We start from the raw sequence: 18,739 nt of genomic DNA, 5'->3' as shown, positions 1-18,739 counted from the left end.
ATACCTGGGCATAGCCCCACAAATCTGAAGCCCCAGCAGTGAATAATCCAATGAGCTATCAAATACTTGAAACCCGGGGCCACCCCGAGTCCTCTTTTATAATGGTATGAATGCTGCTACAAAAAGAAAAGTAAATCTAGGTCACGTTGCCTTCCATGGCTCTTTCAAGCAGTCCATATGACACTCAACCTTATTGGGTTTCCTTTAGCTCTCTTAGGAACAGTTGCTCCAGCACTAAGTGCCTGGCATAAGCCCCACGAACCTGTCTATGACTACAAATCTATTGATGCCTTCTTGTTTTGCTGCCCTTTTTCCCTACTTAAGCAGCCCTCCAGCCTCTTTTCCTTTGCAGTTGGTGAGCAGGTGCAAGTGGACCTAGCTTACGTGGCCTAACCCCCACCCACCTTCTTTGCTCTGCCTCTTCCTTACTACTCTTTATTCTTATATCAACGGTGTCTCTCCCTGGGCATCAGAAGTGAAGGGCAATTCCTGTTTTGACCTATTCGGATCGGGAGGATCCAGGACCAGAACACCTACCCTACTTACCATCATGTAATCTCCCTTGAATATGTGTTTCATTCCTCTCTCCCAACAGCCCATTCCTACCATCGCCTCTCTTCACCAACCACGCTGCTCTCCATCATGGAGACTGCATCACAGCAACCTCACCCATTTCATCATATTCATGCTAGTCAGTGTCCGCTCAGCAATCAACCAAGAGGCTGACATCACCAACCTCATCACTACACATGACTTGGATGCCCTCTTCGTTACTGAGATCTGGATGACATCCACCGCCACCTACATCCTAGATATCCTCACCCCCAATGGTTACAAAATTCTACAACAAGGCTGTCCAAACAAGATAGATGGAGGCCTCACCATCATTCACAAGGCATCAAGGCCATGCACCCAACTGGACATGGCCACCATTTGCTCTTTCGAAAACCTATCCTGCCACTTCCCGCTATCCCCCACTGACAGTCCATTTTCATCTCATCTACATACCTCCCAAGCCATCGCCTCTATCATCAAACACTTCATGGACTTGGTCACCACCATGTCTCTCACGCATGCCGGCATCTTCCTCAGCAACCTCAACATCCCAGGCAACCCAGCAACCAAATCAATGATGAAAGATCTCCACTGCCTATTTGACACACTGAACCTCGTGCAGCACACAAACGAACAATAATTTGCAGAAAAAGGTAATATCCTCAACCTCCTCTCTACACTGCCCACCCTTCATCACATCTCTCCTATTACACTTGACTGGTCGGACCGTCGGGCAATCCCCTTTGAGATTATTCACACCACACCTCTCAAGCAAACACATTGGAAACCAAGCATCAAGAATTTCCCAGTGGAGGATCTCACAGAAGTTCTCACGAAACTCCACCTCACATGGGCTGATCTACCTCTGACAAACCAGGACTGCAACTCTCTTCTCCAAGAACTCAACACCACCTTCACAAACATCCCCCAGTGAAACAGTGCACCCTCAAGCCTAAACCTTCAGCACCCTGGTAAACTTAAGAACTCAATCTCAACTCAACCGTCAACAAACGAACTATCAGAAAACAAGAAAAGAATTGGCGCAAATCCTGCAACGCATCCAACCTCACCCTGCTCAAGGAACTCTGTGCTACACACAGGCGACTGATTGCAAAGGCCAACTATTACCAAAACACCATAGCCAAGGCCAACAATGAAAACCAACCCTCCTTCAAAGCCATGATGCACTGCATCAACCCTATGCCAAACCTACCTGTAGAACACTCCATTGCCATCAACTCTTTCTTCATCAACAATATATACATGATCCGCCAACATAGACAACACCACCACAACTGACAGCACACTACACATCCCATCATGCAAAACCACAACTACCTATATAAATTTGAAGACTCTGACTATGGAAGAACACACTGCCACCTTGGCATCACTCAAGGCCACATTGTATGCAGACTACATCCTCCCTGCTTCCGTACTCAAGACCCTTCAAACTGAAGCACTCCCCTCTTATCTGACAATCATCAACAGTTCCCTAACTCAAGGCCACCTTCCCCTCGACCCTCAAGCGGACAAATCCTCCTGCTTCTTAAGAAACCAACACTGCATCCTGACTATCTCAGCAACTACCACTCCATTACCCAAGTTCCTTGAGCAAGCAGTAGCCACACAACTCCAACCACTCCTACAAGCCAAAATCAAGGAGCACCACAAAAACCTGTCACAGTACCCCGAACCTACCACCACGTCTGACCACCAGCACCACCCTAGCCCAGTGCCCCTCCCAGTTAAAGCCCCCATAACCCCTTTCAAATTCAGGGAAGTAACAGAACAGGAAATCATTGAGATAATGAACAAGATCAAACCCTCCAATTGCAAAGGAGACCCCTGTCTAGCCAGCCTTATTAAAAACTGCACTGAAACACTCGCCCGTTTTCTCAAATCCTTCATTAACACCTCCTTCAACGCCAGCACAGTTCCAGACCATTTAAAAGAAGCCTGGGTACGCCCCCTTCTAAAAAAAAAATATGCTTGACCCAGAAATTGCCAATAACTATAGGCCCATCACTACCGTGCCTTTCTTGCTCAAGATCCTGGATAAAGTTGCCTACATGCAAATCCAGGAATACCTTGACACTAACAATATCCTAGGCAAAAGACAGTCAGGCTTCCGACCAGGTCACAGGACGGAATCGGCCCTACTTGACCTAACAATACAACTTGGGGACATCATGGACAAAGGCAAACTGGCACTCCTTCTCCGACTGGAGCTGTCCGCCGCCTTCGAACTTGTCAACCATGATATTCTAGGCATGCACCTGAAAAATGAAGCTCATTTTTCACCAGAAGCGATCTCGTGGGTAGCCTCATTTCTAAATGGCAGACTCATGAAGGTCTTCTCAGACACTGCCTCAGTCACCCCCACCATCATCCACTGCAGTGTCCCTCAGGGCTCCTGCACCGCCCCAACTCTCTACAACATATTTACCCTTCCACTTTTCAATGACCTCGACTGTCGCAATATAGCGTACACTAATTACACGGACGACACACAGGTACTACTCCCACTAACTGGGAACTATGAGGAAGATGTGACGGCCCTAACCAAAATCTACACAGCCATCCAAACATGGATGGCTGCTAATGGCCTCTGCCTAAATGGGGATAAAACCGAGATCCTCATAGTAGGGACTAGCGAAACTCTCAACAAACTCCCCCCTCAATACAAATCCTTTAACATCGATAACTCCATCACAGTCTCCAAGACTGTCAAAACCTTAGGTGTTCACCTAGATGCCTCACTATCCATGTTCCGCCAAGTCAACGCCATAGCCTCCGCCTCAGCGCTTACCACCAAGGTGATCAACGCAGTCCAGCCTTTCCTCTCCACTAAAAACTGCTTATCCATTGCCAGGTCCACAATAGGTTCCAAACTGGACTACTGTAATGCCCTTTTTCTAGGCACTTATATCAACAACTTAAAAAAACTTCAAATCACACAACAACGCGCTCCGGGCTGCGCTGACCATTCCCAAAAGGGAACACATCTCGGAAGCAAGAAAAAACACCCATTGGCTACCGGTAAAGGAACGCATACTCTTCAAAGCCATGGCCATCACACACAGATGCATTACTTCAGACGCCCCTCCCTATCTCTCAAAGAATTTCCCTCAGCACCTTAAACAGACCTACCAGAGCACACCGCGCCAACCAGATGTATGTTCCCACGTTCAAAAGAACCAGATCCGGGGGGTCCAGCTTCCAACACCTCGCACCCAAAAATTGGAATGCCCTGCCAACCTCACTAAGGAATGAAAAATCATACACCACCTTTTGAAAAAATCTAAAAACCTTCCTATTCCATTAAAGTCTCAGAACTAATCTGCACAGTTATGCTTGCACTGTAACCCTAGCAAGCTCTAACACTGCTATCTACTGCTACATCCTATGCTATGTTTATTCTTCTGTAACAGCGCCACGATGCCTCAGTGCAGCTCTGCGCACTTTATAAATGCAAATAAATAAATAAACAAACGCATCAACGCCAAATATCCTTAAATTCTACCAATCTGGCTTCAGAACCAGATGCAGCACAAGAACGGCTGCCATCAAGGTGATTGATGCCCTTAAAATCCTTGATGGTGGCCATCCTTGCCTTCTAGTTCTCCATGACCCCTCGGCAGCATTTGACATAGTAGACCACCAGACGCTCACTGACGATCTACATAGCTGCATGGGGGATCAGCAAGATCATCATCAGCTGGTTCAAATCTTTACTTTGCAAACAGGCAACACTTCGTACAAATGGATTCTTCCAGATCACCAACCTACCCGTCACCTGTGGAGTCCCGCAAGGATCCATCCTCTAACCCGTGATCTTCAGTCTTTATGTGGAACTGCTCAGAACCCTCCTCTCTCCACACAACATCCACGTTCACTAATACACAGATGATACGCAGATCTACCTCAGGATGTCGACCATCGAAGACATCCCATGCTCAAGGCCTGCCTCGCATTGATCCAGTCCTGGCTGTCTAGTGCTTACCTGAAGATCAACCCTTCCAGGACTGAATTCCTACTGCTGGCTAACACCGAAATCCCTCACATCCAGACCTTGCTCTCTGCTATGAACCTCGAGGGATTCACACTACAGCTGGCTTCCTGTACCAAGTCCCTTGGGTTCAACATCGATAGACCCCTCCCGTTCAAACAGCACATAGCAAGGAAGACACAAATGGCCTGGTACCAACTTTCTTTCCTGCAGAAAATAAAGCCCTTCATCCCAGAAAACAACTGACGATCCACTGTCCAAGTCTTGGTCCTCTCCCACCTGGATGTGGCCATGCCCTTTTTGAAGGCCTTGCCATGGCTACCCTGGCAACCCTGAAATGTCTGCTGCATGCTGCAGCAAGACTCATAAAGGTGTCCACAAATCACCACGACCCTCCTCAAACTGCGCCAGCTCCCACTACAGGCCTGTATCATATTCAAATCCTGTTGTATCATCTACAAGGCTGTTATCCCGAAGTCCCCAAGCTACCTCACTGGCAAACTCAGCATCTCCTGAGTCCTGCGATCCACCAGCAGGTAGGAAATGTGCAAACCTGAATTATTACAGTGCAGGAAGGAAAGAACAGAAGATGGGCCTCCTCTGTCTATGCTCCCAAGACCCTGGAACCACCTCCTAGTCAAAATTAGACTTGTCCCATCACTTCTACAGTTCAGGAAAGAGCTCAAGACCTTACCCTTCAAGGAATGGCTCTTCCTTAACACCTATGCCCACACACTCTGCACTGAGACTTGGTTATCTGCTCCACACGGTCTTCCCCAGATCCCCTCCATGCTGCTAATTGCTCACCCTCCCCTGTTAGCTCCGTGCTCCTTTTTTCTCGGCTTTCCTCACTGTGATCTGAGTGTAAAGCACTCTTTTGCTTCCCGGAGCTAGGTCCGTGCGCAATAAATACCTGAAGAATAACTAAGGGGATGCATCTTTCCATCATCCGCCTTGGTTACTTTGCGTTTCTCAAGAGTGCAGGTGAGGATCCATTTGTCTTTTTTTTTTTTTTTAACTTTGTTTATTTTAAATCAAGGCAGAATGATAAGTACAGACATTATATGCAGTGGTTATATAGGCATGTTGAACCCCAGTCCTTTATTCCCCCTGCGTCTTCTCCCTCCTCCCTCCCCCTGGTCCATCCGTCCCATAGGCCCTGTAGGCGGGCTCCTCCCTCCCGGGCAATCCAGATTGAGCCTCAGCGACTATGTGTCTTCCTCCGGGCTCTCCTGGTTTTTTAAGATCCAGTGGGCCCTGGTGGGTTTGTAGGTCAGGGCGGGGAAGCGCTGGTCGAATTCCAGCACTGGGGCCCAGATGTTCTGGAAACGATGTAGAGTTCCCGCTTGTGCTGCCGTCACCTTCTCCGCTATCAGAATGTCCCAAAGTTTGGTCCACCATTGGGCTATGTGGGGGCCTTCCGGGGTTTTCCAGGTTCGGGCCACCACCGTTTTCCCTGCTAGTAGGCAGTGAGTTAGTAGTTTCGCTCTGGGTCCGGAGCGCGGGTAGGTCCCGGGGATTGGAGCACCCAGCAAAATCGGTTCTGGTTCCAAGGGAATCGTTGTTCCAGTAATTTGTGAGATGGACCCTAGGCAAGCTTTCCAGAATGGTTGGATCTTTGGGCAGTCCCACCACATGTGGAAGAAGGAGCCTGGGTGGCCGCATCCTCTCCAGCAAGAGTGGTCCACCTGGGGGTTCATATGGTGAAGTCTGAGGGACGAATAGTACCACCGCAGCATGATCTTATACGCACATTCCCTATTGGTGATGCAGGTGGACGAGGTATGTGTTCTGGTCCATATGTCAACCCAGGTTTGATCCTCTATCGGGTGACCCAGGTCTGCTTCCCATTGGGCCATGCAGCAGGTTCTTGTGGTCAGGAAGTCGCTTAGAAAGCGTCTGTACAGGGTGGATACTCTGCCGCAGGTTGGAAGGTCTCCCAGGGTGAGTTCTAAGGCAGTAGGAGGGCTGCTTGCAAGGTTTGGGGATGCGAGCACCAGTGGCGTAGTTGGATATATGTGAATCTATCCTTTTCCTGGAGTTGGAACTTCTCCTTGCATTGGGCGAATGTGAGAGGTCTCTCCCCCGTATACAGCTGGTCTATGGTCTCCAGCCCACCTTTGATCCAGGTGCGAAAATTGTGAGGATTCGTACCCGGTGCAAACATTGGGTTATGAAAGACCGGGGAACGTGGGCTCAGTCCTCTTGGCACTCCCTTTCGTTTTAGCGCCCAGTCCCAAGTGCTAAGGGTGTGTTTAGTTGATAGCAGGAGCTCTCCCCAATGGGTCCTGAGGGGGGGCGGGATGTGTGTTAGAAATCGCAGGGGTAGGGGTGCCTGTGATTGTTCCAGCTCCACCCATCTGGGGCGGTTTGTCGTATTTTGCCAGGCCTGGACCTGGGCCAGTTGGGCTGCCACTCTGTAGGCCTGTAGGTCTGGGACCCCCAGCCCTCCCAATTTGGAACTCCCCAGCATAGTTCTGAGAGGGATTCTCGCTTTCTTGCCTCTCCAGATAAAGTTCAGCATTTTCCTCTGGATCCCTCGGAGAGTTGGCGTGGGGATTGCCACTGGTAGTGAGGCGCATGTGTATAGCAATCTCGGAAGGAGGTTCATCTTGCATGCAGTGATGCGCCCGAGCAGTGAGATCTCTTGGGTCTCCCAGCGCTTCAAGTCGCCTTCCAGTTCTTTGAAGAGTCGGGGAAAGTTGGCTTTGTATGTCTCCCTTGGGTCTGCCGGGATGTAGACCTCTAAATAGGGGATGGCACTCTTTTCCCATGTTATTGGGCACATCTTAGTCAATGGTTCTCGTTCTGCTGGGGTGAGGCCAATACCCAAGGCGGATGATTTATCGAAGTTTATGGTGAGGCCTGAGACTTCGCCGTAGCTGGTGATTTCGCGTATTGCGTGTTCGAGGGATGAGTGGGCCTCCTATATCGTGAGCAAAATGTCATCCGCATATAGGGCAAGTTTATGGTGCGTGGGGCCACTTTGTATGCCCTTGATTTGGTCATTCCGCCTAATTTCTTGTGCGAAGGGCTCCATGGTGAGTGCAAAGAGCAAGGGCGACAGTGGACAGCCTTGCCGGGTTCCGCATGATAAGGGGATTGGGGCCGAGTTGTGGCCGTTGATCCTCCGGCTTGTTTTAGGGCAATCATAGTTAGCTAGAACCATCGTTTGGAAAGCTGGTCCGAAGCCGAAGGCCCCTAGGGTGTGTCTCATAAACGTCCAATCCACCCTATCAAACGCCTTAGCTGCGTCGAGAGCCACCAAGACTAGTTTTTGGGTGTTCCGGGAGGCGAGGTCCACCAGGTTCAGGGTTCTCCGGATGTTGTCACCTGCTGTCCGGTGTAGGATAAAACCTGCCTGGTCGGGTTGGATTATCTTCGGCAAGATGCGATTCAAACGGGTTGCTAGAATTTTTGAGTATATGTTCGCATCGATATTTAAGAGTGCGATTGGTCTGTAGGATGTTATGCTTCTTGGGTCTTTTCCAGGTTTGGGCAGGAGGCTGGTGGTTGATTCCTGCATCGATGGGGTCACCGCCCCCGTTTCCCTGAAGGAGTTGAATAGGGTAGCTAGATGGGGGGTCAGTTGTGCTCTGAATAGTTTATAGAACCTGGTTAAGAAGCCATCCGGGCCGGGGGCCCGTGTTTTAAGTGATTTGATGGCCTCCTCAATTTCCTCCCCTGTGATGGGCTCCTCCAGTTCATCTCTCGTTGCGTCGGAGAGCCGGGGCACTGCTGCCTGCTGCAGGTATTCCTTCGGTTGTGATAGGTTTCGTGGGGTTGCCTTCATGATTTGGGCCAAGTAATCTATTGCGAGGCGTTGCTTCTCGGGCTCTGACCCCGTTGGCATCACGCAGGCCCATAATTGCGTTGATACGTCTCTGCTTGGCTAGTTTGGCGACCAGGAACTTGTTCGCCTTGTTGCCCTTTGCGTAGTATGACTGTTTGGCCTTCGCCATTAGTTGGGCGGTTTGTTCCGCATAGTGGGCTTCCAGTTTCTTCCGTGCCGTACGGATGATCCGTTGTGTTTTGGGGGACCAGCCTTTCTCCTTATGGAGTGCCTCGGCCTCTCTTAGTTCGGGCTCTAGGGCCGTCCGGGTCTGACGTCTATCTCGATGGTAGGCCGCACCTTGGGCTATCAGGGAGCCCCTGATTACTGCCTTCATGGCATCCCAGTTGTTCGCTAATGAGGTGTCTGAGGCTGGATTTTCGTTAAAGAAGTTTCTTATTCCTGTTGCGATCTTGTCTCTGGTGGCCATGTCGTTGAGGATCGGGTCGTACAGCATCCATTTACGCGGGATGTTGGGGTTAGGGTTATGAACCCGAAGTTCCAGGAGCACTGGGGCATGGTCGGATATCGCTCTTGTGCCGATGGTGACCTCTTTGACTGAGGGGAACGTATGCGGGGAGATCAGGAACAGGTCGATCCTTGAGAAGGTGCGATGGACAAAAGAGTAAAAGGAGAAATCTTTTTCGTCGGGGTGAACCACCCGCCATGAGTCTATTATCTCCAGAGTCCTGAAAAATCGAAGGAGGCTGAGTGCTTGGGCGAAGTCACCTGGAGACGGGGGGTGTGATCGGTCTTTGGTGGGGTCGGGAACCCCATTGAAATCCCCGCCGACAATTGTTTGGCCCTCCACAAAGCTAGCGAGAGATGTGCCCAAGGAGTCATAGAAGTGTGACTGTCCAGTGTTGGGAGCATATACTGAGATAAGGGTATATAGGTCTCCCATTAGGAGGCATTTAATTGCTGTAAATCGGCCTTCTGGGCATATTTTCGTTTCCAGAATCTGTGGGTTCAGGTCTTTCCTGAAGAGAATCGCCGTACCTCCTTTTTTATTTGTGCCAGAGGCGAAGAATTGGAGCGGGAATAACCGGGATCGAAGGCGGGATACATCTGCCGGCAGCAGGTGGGTCTCTTGAAGCATAGCTATCGCTGCATCTTCGTCGCAAAGTTTCAGTAGAATTGCCTTTCGCTTGTTGGGGGAGTTCAGGCCATTAACATTCAGGGAGAGGATCCGAAGCGACTGAAGGTCCTCTGAAGGCTCACTCTCCGTTCCTTGGGTTATGGGGAGGTCATGGGGTGGTGGTTCAACTGCCATGTCTGTTAGGAAAACTCTTGGTATCATCCTGCACTTGAGGTTTTAACGCGGAGCCCCAACGGGGGACCGCAACTTTAACAGGGAGGTAGACCGACATTGTCAGTACGGTCGTACCTAAGGCCAACAGGACCAACTGTCCCATCACGTATCGAGTACTGTGGGTTTCCAAGGAACAAGGGATGGAAAGTATCCTTGGAGTGGGTATGAACCATGGGTGTGGCCCGCCGCCACCGTGTTGAAGGTTGGTGAGCTCGAAATGTAGGTGGCGGGTCCTACTTCAAGCAGGGGCGTCTGTGTCCCGGTTTACTTGCTGACGGAGCCTTGGACCGTGGAAGCGTCCCCGTTCATCTCTTTCTGCTGTTCCGCTGGGCCGACGACCAAGGCGTGCGTTTGGGTTTTGGAGAGGGAAGCGGTCCAGAGTCTTCGGTCCCCTCTGGGATTGGCGTGGAAGGATCTCGGGGTGAGGTCGGGTGTAAGATTTTCTCAGCGTCTTCCAAGAGGCTGATTTGGTGTAGGGTGCCAATATATGTGAACTGGAGAGCTGTCGGAAACAGCCATCTGTAACGGATCTGTTGCTCCTGGAGGAACAATGTCAGAGGCCGAAGTGCTCTTCTTTTCTGGAGAGTGAGTGGTGAGAAGTCCTGGTAGATTTGAAGTGGAGCGCTCTGAAAAGTGATCTCATCTCCTTGGCGACGAATTGCTGATATTGCCTCTTTCGTCGTAAAGAAGAGGACCCTGGTAATCGCATCTGGGGGGGGGTCCGAATCTGTCCCACGGCGCGGGCGGAGTCTGTGGGTCCGGTCCAGCAGGAGCTGGGATTTGTCCAGATCCGGAAGTAAAGCCTCGAAGAAGCTTCCCACGTAGTCCGCTAGCTTGTTGTCGGGGATAGAGGACGGGATGCCCCGAATGCGGAGGTTATTGCGACGTGCCCTATTTTCAAGGTCTTCATGTTTGAACGCCAGGATCTCATATTTGTGATGCAGGGAATCGATAGATTTTTGCATTTCCCCCAGTGTGGTGGCGTGATCCTGGGAATGATCCTAGATCTCTCTGAGCCTCTGTTCGAGTTCTGTGACCCTCTGATCCGTTTGGTCAACTTTAGCGGTGAGTTCCGAGAGGCAGGCGCGGAACTCCGATTTGATGTCCGCCATGAAGGCTATCGGGTCTCCTTTGGTGGCGAGAGCACCCCTATCTTCTTGTGGCTTCTGTGGGGTCAGTTTACGAGGATCCTGTTTCTTGGGTTTCTCCGGAGCCGTGAACATGGTGGAGATATCTGTGCCCTTGCTCACCTTCGTCTGCCTCGACATGCTGCTCGTGTCAGGCGGTTTTAATTAAGAGACGGAGGGAGACTGCACTTGGGGAGATTGTCCCCCTCGATCCCCGCTCTGGACTAGATCTGGGTGAGTGGGCAGGGGCGCCCCAGGAAACGTTGGTATGGGTAGAGGGTCTCCGTCGAGGATGATGCAAGATGGCCGCAGGGGTCCTGACTCGTTCTGCGTAGCGGGGGGAGGGGTGGAAGCCTGCTCTCTTGGTCCCTCAGAGTGTATGTAAGCCGTAGCCGCCGAGGCTGCAACCCGGTGTGTTCCGGGTCGCCTTGGTAAGAATTGGACGATTCTGTTTTAAATACCGCTCCCCCTCTCCAGCTCCTCGGTGTTCTAGGGTCCCGCTACCGCCGGGTGTGGCGTGTGCTGCTGGGTTCCGGCTTGGCGGCCATCTTGGTTTCTTCAGTCGAAGACGGGGGAGAAGTTCAGCCGCTAAATTCTGGTAGAACGCCTCCTCGGTCGAAGGCTATGTTTAGCCAGGTTGTGCCATATCAGTTCCGGTCGCTTTAGATGGCATTGGCGACGCGGAACCCCGCTTAGAACCGCCGGAATTCGACGGCGGCGGGCATCCCACGGGCGGCCTCAGAGGAGCGACCGCATCGATGGCGCTCCAAGCCACGCCCCCGATCCATTTGTCTTTATAGGGGGTCTCGCCCGCTCGTCCTCAGGGACTTGTCATCCAGGTAGCCAGGGCACGGCCATCGCCTTTTGGATCCAGACCCTGAGGGTGGATCAGTGCAGGAAGATCACCTGGGTAAGCGGTCTTCAGGAAGTGGGGGTGAGGCAGTTGATAGCGAGACTCACCCCCCCCCTCCGCCCCAACACTCCTTTCCACACTAACAGTGGGCCGAGGAAGAGGGCAACAGAGTAATAATGCTAACTCTTCGCATTGGACATGTCCTGCTAATTGGGTCAGGCAAAGTCAGACACTTGACTCTAAGTGCATAAATCTGTTACCAATTGGCTCTCCTCAAACGGATAAAAGGCAGAACATAGAGACACACTATGAGTAAGGTGGAACATGAGTAAGAGCAGAACTTTCCGGAGTGAAGGCAAACCTACTGGAGCAGAGCAGCGGACCGAGGGACTAGAGCCACGGGTGGAGAACCCCAGGAGTTCCCTGCAGGAGGTTGTTGCCTACAAAAGGCTGTGAAAGACACATGGAGAAGGCCAAATCCCAAACCAGAAGGCTGCATTGTTTCTAGGACGCCAGCGACCCTCCCTGGTGAACGGCAGGGTTGGGGAGGTGAGGCCATGCCTGTGGTACTAACCTTGACTGGAAGACCGTAAAGAGGAGAAAGAAACGCACAGAGCCGGTGAGTTGGAATCAACGTGAGAAACCGGTGTGTGCTAAAGAAAGATTGAAGTGGCAACATAATATTGAACAATTGAAGGCTGCACGCGTGGGGATGAAAAGCGAAGAAAGGCAGACCTGCGAATGAACGTTAAAGTAACGATAGCTGGAAAGTTAGCGATACTGAGTAATGGAGTGGTCCGGCGAAAGGAAGTAGCCCACTCGAAAGTCTCAGTGAAAGGTGAAAAGATTGTAGCGATAAAGCAAATTAACTGTAAATGCAAGGTGATTGAAATTTACCATCAGAAAAGGGGAGGATAAATGGTGAAGATTGAACTTTGGCGCATAATACAGTGAACTACCAAGACCAGGAAGCACTGGGGCGAATAACATAGGAGCGTGAGTTGAAAGCTGGAAAACCGAAGTGGTCTTGCAGAGGTCTGTAGACAAAAGCCACACACATTTGAAAGTCTTCGAAATCAGGAAATGGTCGAAGCCCGACTGAGGGAGACCGAAGATGTAATAAGTGAGGGGAAGGGAACCTCTAAAAGGAGGTGAATTACACTTGGGGGAGGGAACCCCTGCAAGTGGTGTTGTGTTTGAAAGGTCCGAGCCCGACTGAGGGAGACCTACATTAACTTTTCTTTTTGCTTTCCGAGCACTGAGCTGACTGAGGGAGACAAACGCAAACTTTTGCTGTGAAATGTCTGAGCCCGACGGAGGGGGACCGACTTGAACGTTTGCTGAACTGTAGTTTGGCAATTGGAAAGTAAGACTTTAACCTACTAGGCAAGGCAGGCCTCGATCCACGTTTTGATCTGCCTTTGTGTTAACAGCCTGAGCCAGAATGTGTCAACTTGCCTACAGGGACTCCCTTACTCTGTGCTGTCCAACGTGGGGAGGAGAGCTGGCTCAGCCACATTTATTCTTTATATTTGAACACTGACTTCCCTTTTGCATGCATATTCTCCTTTTCACACTTTTTGTACAGGATATAGGCCAGGCATTAATTGTTTGTTGGTATAGACCATTTTGATTTTACGGACTCAACTAGGAATGTTTGTTTTATTTATTATTTGATGGTCGAGACTACTCCATCCTAGCTATATGGCTAAGCAGGAGTTTTTCCAAACCCCGAAAATTGAATAATGGTTTTGAAATTGTATCTTTTGTGTCAGTGTCATACTTGTGATACCGTGCCTCCCTTACATATTTACCACATGTTAATGTAACCAAATTAAATGTATCATACAAACTCCGGAGCCTTTGCTCGGGGAGGGGCACATTTTCAGGACAGGGATACTATGCTGGTTGCCCAACCCATTTCTGCACAGCTCTTTGCAAATAAACCTGTTTCTACCTTTGCTGTCTTTTGGATTTGGATTGTTGAAAGAAAGGCTATGTGGATTGAGTGAAAGGCTGTGTGATCGGTCAGCTTTAAGTGTTCTGTATCCTCTAACAACATTAATGCATCTGAATCTGGATAATGTACTAGTCACTGTTACAAGTAAACAACTTTTTCCATTTAGGGTTACTAATATGGCACTTTAAAGTTAATGGATTCTTGAGTGAACTATCTTCTTTGAAAAGGGTGTTTTAGTGGAAATCTGTTTATGAACAATAAGGACTATGTGGACTATAGTTTTGTTTTCAACTTTTTATTTTCTCATACAGGCTGACCCACAGAATGGTTTAACGATCTCTGAGGTTTCTCACAGACGAACGTTTCATGGCTGGAATGAATTTGACATCGGTGAAGATGAGCCATTGTGGAAAAAATATATTTCTCAGGTAGGCTTGAGCTTTTGATCCTTTTATTAATTCAAGACTACTCTGAAAAGGTGTGTATGTGTTTTGGCCAACAATGTTGCATGTTATATGCAAATCGAACTCCATTTAACTTGTAATTTACTGTGATGAATCCAATGGTGTGATCACTTCTTTGGGGAGATGTGGCCCCTCCCCATGCGGCATCGGGACGGCAGCTTTTACCTGATCCTGACCCTGGGGGCGGCTATATGAGGGAGGATCAAAGGGGTGGAGGCAACCTTCGAGGGACTGCCATGACCTCATTGGACAAGACATGGTATCCACCTTTTCCTTCTAAGGATACCCCATCCATTCCCATGCCTTAATGGCATAACATCATGATTCCCTTCACACCCCTCTGAAAGCTACTGAGAATACCTTCCCATATTCTGGATACAAATCATCAAGAGCTGACTTTCCTTTACCTGGATGTAAAAATACTGTAACCAGAAAGCTGAATGGCATAATGAAGGGAGGTCAGAAGTACAAGCACACCCTAGTGGTTGTGAACGCATACTTGATGCTGGAACTTTTAAACCATGCGAACAGCTGACTGGAGGCAGACGCTGGCTGGGAGAATCTTTTTCTCTCTGTAGTGACAGGAGTGCTGCCAAAACATCAGCAAATTGCATGAGGGAATCCTGATAAGGATACATCAGGTATAGTCAAAGACTGTATTGAAATCAAACTAAAAGGAGTAGAAACCTGGCAGTAGAGTATACAGGTATCCTACCAAAGTTAAGAATGACAGCCAAGTTGTTTTGCCCACAAGTGTATTCTGACCAAAAGAAATCCAAGGAGAAACTGCAATAAAGTGAATAGAAATGGAGGGGAATGGAGTCACCCTCTGGAACTGTGAACTTTATTCACCTGGAACCTTTGTGTTGGAGTTACACCTTTTTGAACATTTTGTACACTTTTCAAGGCCAAACACATTTCCCTTTTCACCTTAGAGTTAATTTATAGTGTTTGAGGGCCAGGATAGTATTTTGGACACAGGACGGTGTTTGCTTTGGACTTCTTGACATTGGACATCCATAGTTTTTGTCGAGGCTTGGAGACATCTCCTACAATAGGGGCAGTGAGGCATTGTCCAACCCCTTATTGTTTCAATAAAGGTGAACGGCCAAAACGGTGAGCTCTGTCTTTCATTCATGGCTCTTCACGCTACTCTCAAACTTTATAGCCATGTTTGCTGCCTATTCATCAAACCAAAGGACAAACTGGTAATTGTGCAGTTTTTTCACCTCACTGCGTGTAGTTGTCAGGGTTTGGTTTGTGTTCCCAGGTGTGTTCCCAGGTGTTACTGGCAATTACAGTGATATTGCCTATATCTGTATTTCCTCTCTGAATCGCAGGAGACATTTGTCAATCCTGCTTTTGCATTTGTCTTTTTGAGTACAGTCTTTCTCACTTCTCAGCCACTCCATTTTATGTCCAATGTCTCTTCTGGTCAGGATATTTAGAACTGCTCCTTTAACTTAATGTTGCCGCCTTTTGTGAACTATCGCCAACTCCATCACAGGGCTTCACTTCAGCTTTTTCCTGGGTGGTTGAAGACTTCCTTGGGGATGTGTGAACTACCTTGGCAAGGCAGAGAGGACTGCTCACACTTTCAGCTCCTTTGCTCTCTGTCTGGTTGGATGGCTCCATGACAACATTTGTGTCCTCACCATGTATCTGTGCTCTCTCCATCAGTCGCCTCATCACATTTGCTACCTTACTCTTTGGTTCATAATGATTTCTCCCTTCTCAGTTGTCAAAATTTCATCCAAGCACAATCATTGGTCGCAGTCTGTACTTCAACATCTGCTTTTGGGAGGTTAGTCCTCTTCAGCTTCTTGTCCACGTCCCTTGATTAACAAAATATGTTTTAATATAAGACAAAGAAAACCTTTATTAGAAGATAAGATTGAGTCCATGGACCAGTCCCTCATCTAAGTTCAGTAATGCCATGCACACCTGCAATATTTTTGACAAAAGATTAGTGAACCTCTTGTGGCCTTGCTAAATAATCATGCCGGAGGCATGTTGCCTTAAACAATGAAGTTCTTTAATAAGGATGGGAAAACGCAGATTTGCCTTCCGTGCAAACTAAAGAAAGCAAAATGTCAAATTAAATTGGAGGCTTGTTGCGATGGTCTGGAATATATAGATGCGGTTGGGCTCGCCTTCTGTCCAACTCAATAAGCACAGTGGAAACCCTTATCACTCCCATTCCAGTCCTCCGCGTCCCTCAGTCTGTCAATCAAGGAAAAAAGAACAACATCCATAGATTACAGATGCTCCGTTTTTTTCCTTGCCTCCCCTGTTTCCCATCCAATCCGGGAGCTCCCTGTTCTATACAGCAGAGTTTCTGCACTCCCCCCTCCCACCTGCATGGGCAGTACTCTTATCCAGGCCGCTGCATCTTATCCCAACAAATCTCCATTTCGGTGCGACCCCCGGGCGGCTTTGAGAAGGGGAACCCCTGCAGCCACAACATGGGAATATCTCAGAGGCCAGAAGCATTTTCTCTTCCAAACCCGCGAGTATGGGTTTTTTCTTTTTCTTTCCAACATTATTTTTATTATTTTTGGCATAACAAGTTATACAGGTTCCCTGAGTGCTACATACTTAGTAGGCTAGTTAAAGCCTTTGTGAGAGAGAAGCGGTGCTTGATATAACATGGTCATAGCAAGTTATGCATTAACTTTACAAAGACAAAATTGATAATACCAACTGAGGGAGATCGGGGGAGGGAGGGTATGGAGCTTTATGCACAATAGGAACAGAGGACTTCTTAGTTAAACGATGGGGTCGTTTCAGGGAGTCGGTGTGGCTCTCTGGCTGTGTTTTCGGACCGGATTTTCAAAGTGGGCTCGGCCCAGTTAGGGGCCAGATTAGTTGACTGCTAGTGGCACGAGGGTGTAGAGGAGCCCCGTCAGGCCTCGGGCCTAGTTTTAGACATTTTTTTTTTCCAGTCCTGATTTTCCATCCAGCGCAGAGTTGGGGGCTGTCTTGCCATCCCCGGGAGTTGCTGAGCATAGTCCATGAAGGGGGCCCATGTGCGTTCAAATTTGGGCTTGTTGCCTAGTCTGATGGCTGTGACTTTCTCGGCTGCCACAATTTCCCAGCATTTGGCCCACCACACGTGTTTGGATGGGCCCTCCGGATTTTTCCAAAGTCTGGCGATGGTGATTTTGGTGGCTGTAAGGAGGTGAGAGCATAGGTCCTCCAGGCAGCCTGTGGGGGGGAATTGGGAATTGGCCGTCTCCTGTAGCCCCTAGTAGCACGATTCCTGGGTCCCAGGGGATGTTGAGCACAGTGATTGCTTTAATCTGTTCTAAAATGTTCTTCCAGAATAGGGCGGCTTTTGGGCACGACCAGAAGAGGTGGAACAAGGTTCTCGTTCCGAGCACCCTCTCCAGCACTGAGCAGGGATCGATGGGTTACACTTGTTTAGTATAGCTGGGGTTCGGTACCATCTGTAGCAGACTTTAAATGCTCTTTCTTTGTTTGTTACGCATTTTGAGCTTTTTTGTGCTCGGGACCATATATGTTGCCATTCCTCGGGTTCAATCAGTCTTCCGATGTCTTCTTCCCAGTTCAGCATGTATGGTTCTTTTTTAGTAGGGTCTGATCTGTCCAGCATTTTGTACAGAGCAGAGATTTTCCCTTTCGGGGGACTTGCTGTGAGGGCGAGTTCTAATGCCGTTAATTCTCTGCTGCCCTGTTTCCTGACTTGTGGGTTCGACAGCCAGTGCCTCAGTTGTGCGTAGCGGAACCTTTCGGTTTCCGAGATCTTGAATTTTGCTTTGCACTCCTCAGTTTAGGGGGCGCCTGTTCTCGAAGAAATCCGTCATGGTTTCCAAGCCGCCGGCCCTCCACTCCGTAAACTGGTTTGGTGAGACTCCCGGGGAGAAGTCCGGGTTCCCCCAGATCGGTGTGAGGGGGCCCATTGAGCCCCTGCAGTTCCACCGGCGGGCTGCCTTTTTCCAATTGGCCACTGTGTTCCTTGTTGCTGGTAGGGGGCCCAAGTCTTGGGTCCCATTGGGTTCTTTAGAATGGGGCAGAGCTTGTAGCAGGGTCTTACTCCAATCTTCTTCCAGTTGTAACCACCTGCGGCTGTTAGCGCTGAGCTTCCAGGCAAAAGCTGGGGCTAATTTGGCTGCTAGACAGTATCTCGCCACGTCTGGGACCCCTAAGCCTCCCAGGGCTGAGCTTCGCAGCATGATGCGGTTCAGGATACAAGACTTCTTTCCTTCCCAAACGAGGTTCAGGATCTCTTTAGACCTTTTGCAGGGCCTTTTCTCGGATCGCCAAAGGCAATGCTTGTGCATAATATAGCAGTCGTGGGGTCAGATTCATTTTTATTGCCGTGATACGGCCAAACGAGGAAATTTCTTGTGTTTTCCAGCGGCTGATGTCCGTTTTCAGGGCTCTGAAGAGTGCCGGAAAGTTTGCTTTATACAGCCGCTCAGTTTTGTTGGCTATCTGGACTCCTAGGTAACTGATGCTGCTTTTTGCCCAGGGAATTCCGAACTCCTCCTCGAGATTGGATTTGTGCATGCTTGGGATGTTGATGCCAAGTGCTACTGATTTGGCTATGTTTATCGTAAACCCAGAGGCTGTTCTGAATTCTTCTAGGGTTCGCCATAGG

The 18,739-nt window shown here is 49.3% G+C and overlaps 1 protein-coding gene across 6 annotated transcripts in view; it reads left to right on the top strand.

The window, feature by feature from the left end:
- ATP2C1 (ATPase secretory pathway Ca2+ transporting 1) overlaps positions 1-18,739 on the top strand; it is a 1,883,161-nt gene that overhangs the window by 351,217 nt on the left and 1,513,205 nt on the right. For all 6 annotated transcript variants that reach the window (XM_069648728.1, XM_069648731.1, XM_069648729.1 and 3 more), the window contains one exon: positions 13,963-14,079. In XM_069648728.1, the coding sequence (XP_069504829.1) occupies positions 13,963-14,079 (117 nt within the window). The remainder of the gene's footprint in view (positions 1-13,962; positions 14,080-18,739) is intronic.

The sequence above is a fragment of the Ambystoma mexicanum genome, chromosome 2q (assembly GCF_040938575.1).
Source record: "Ambystoma mexicanum isolate Mex_15411 chromosome 2q, UKY_AmexF1_1, whole genome shotgun sequence".
NCBI classification, from domain to species: Eukaryota; Metazoa; Chordata; class Amphibia; order Caudata; family Ambystomatidae; genus Ambystoma; species Ambystoma mexicanum.
Note: the sequence above shows the minus strand (reverse complement) of the source record. Positions and strands in the feature narration are given on the sequence as shown.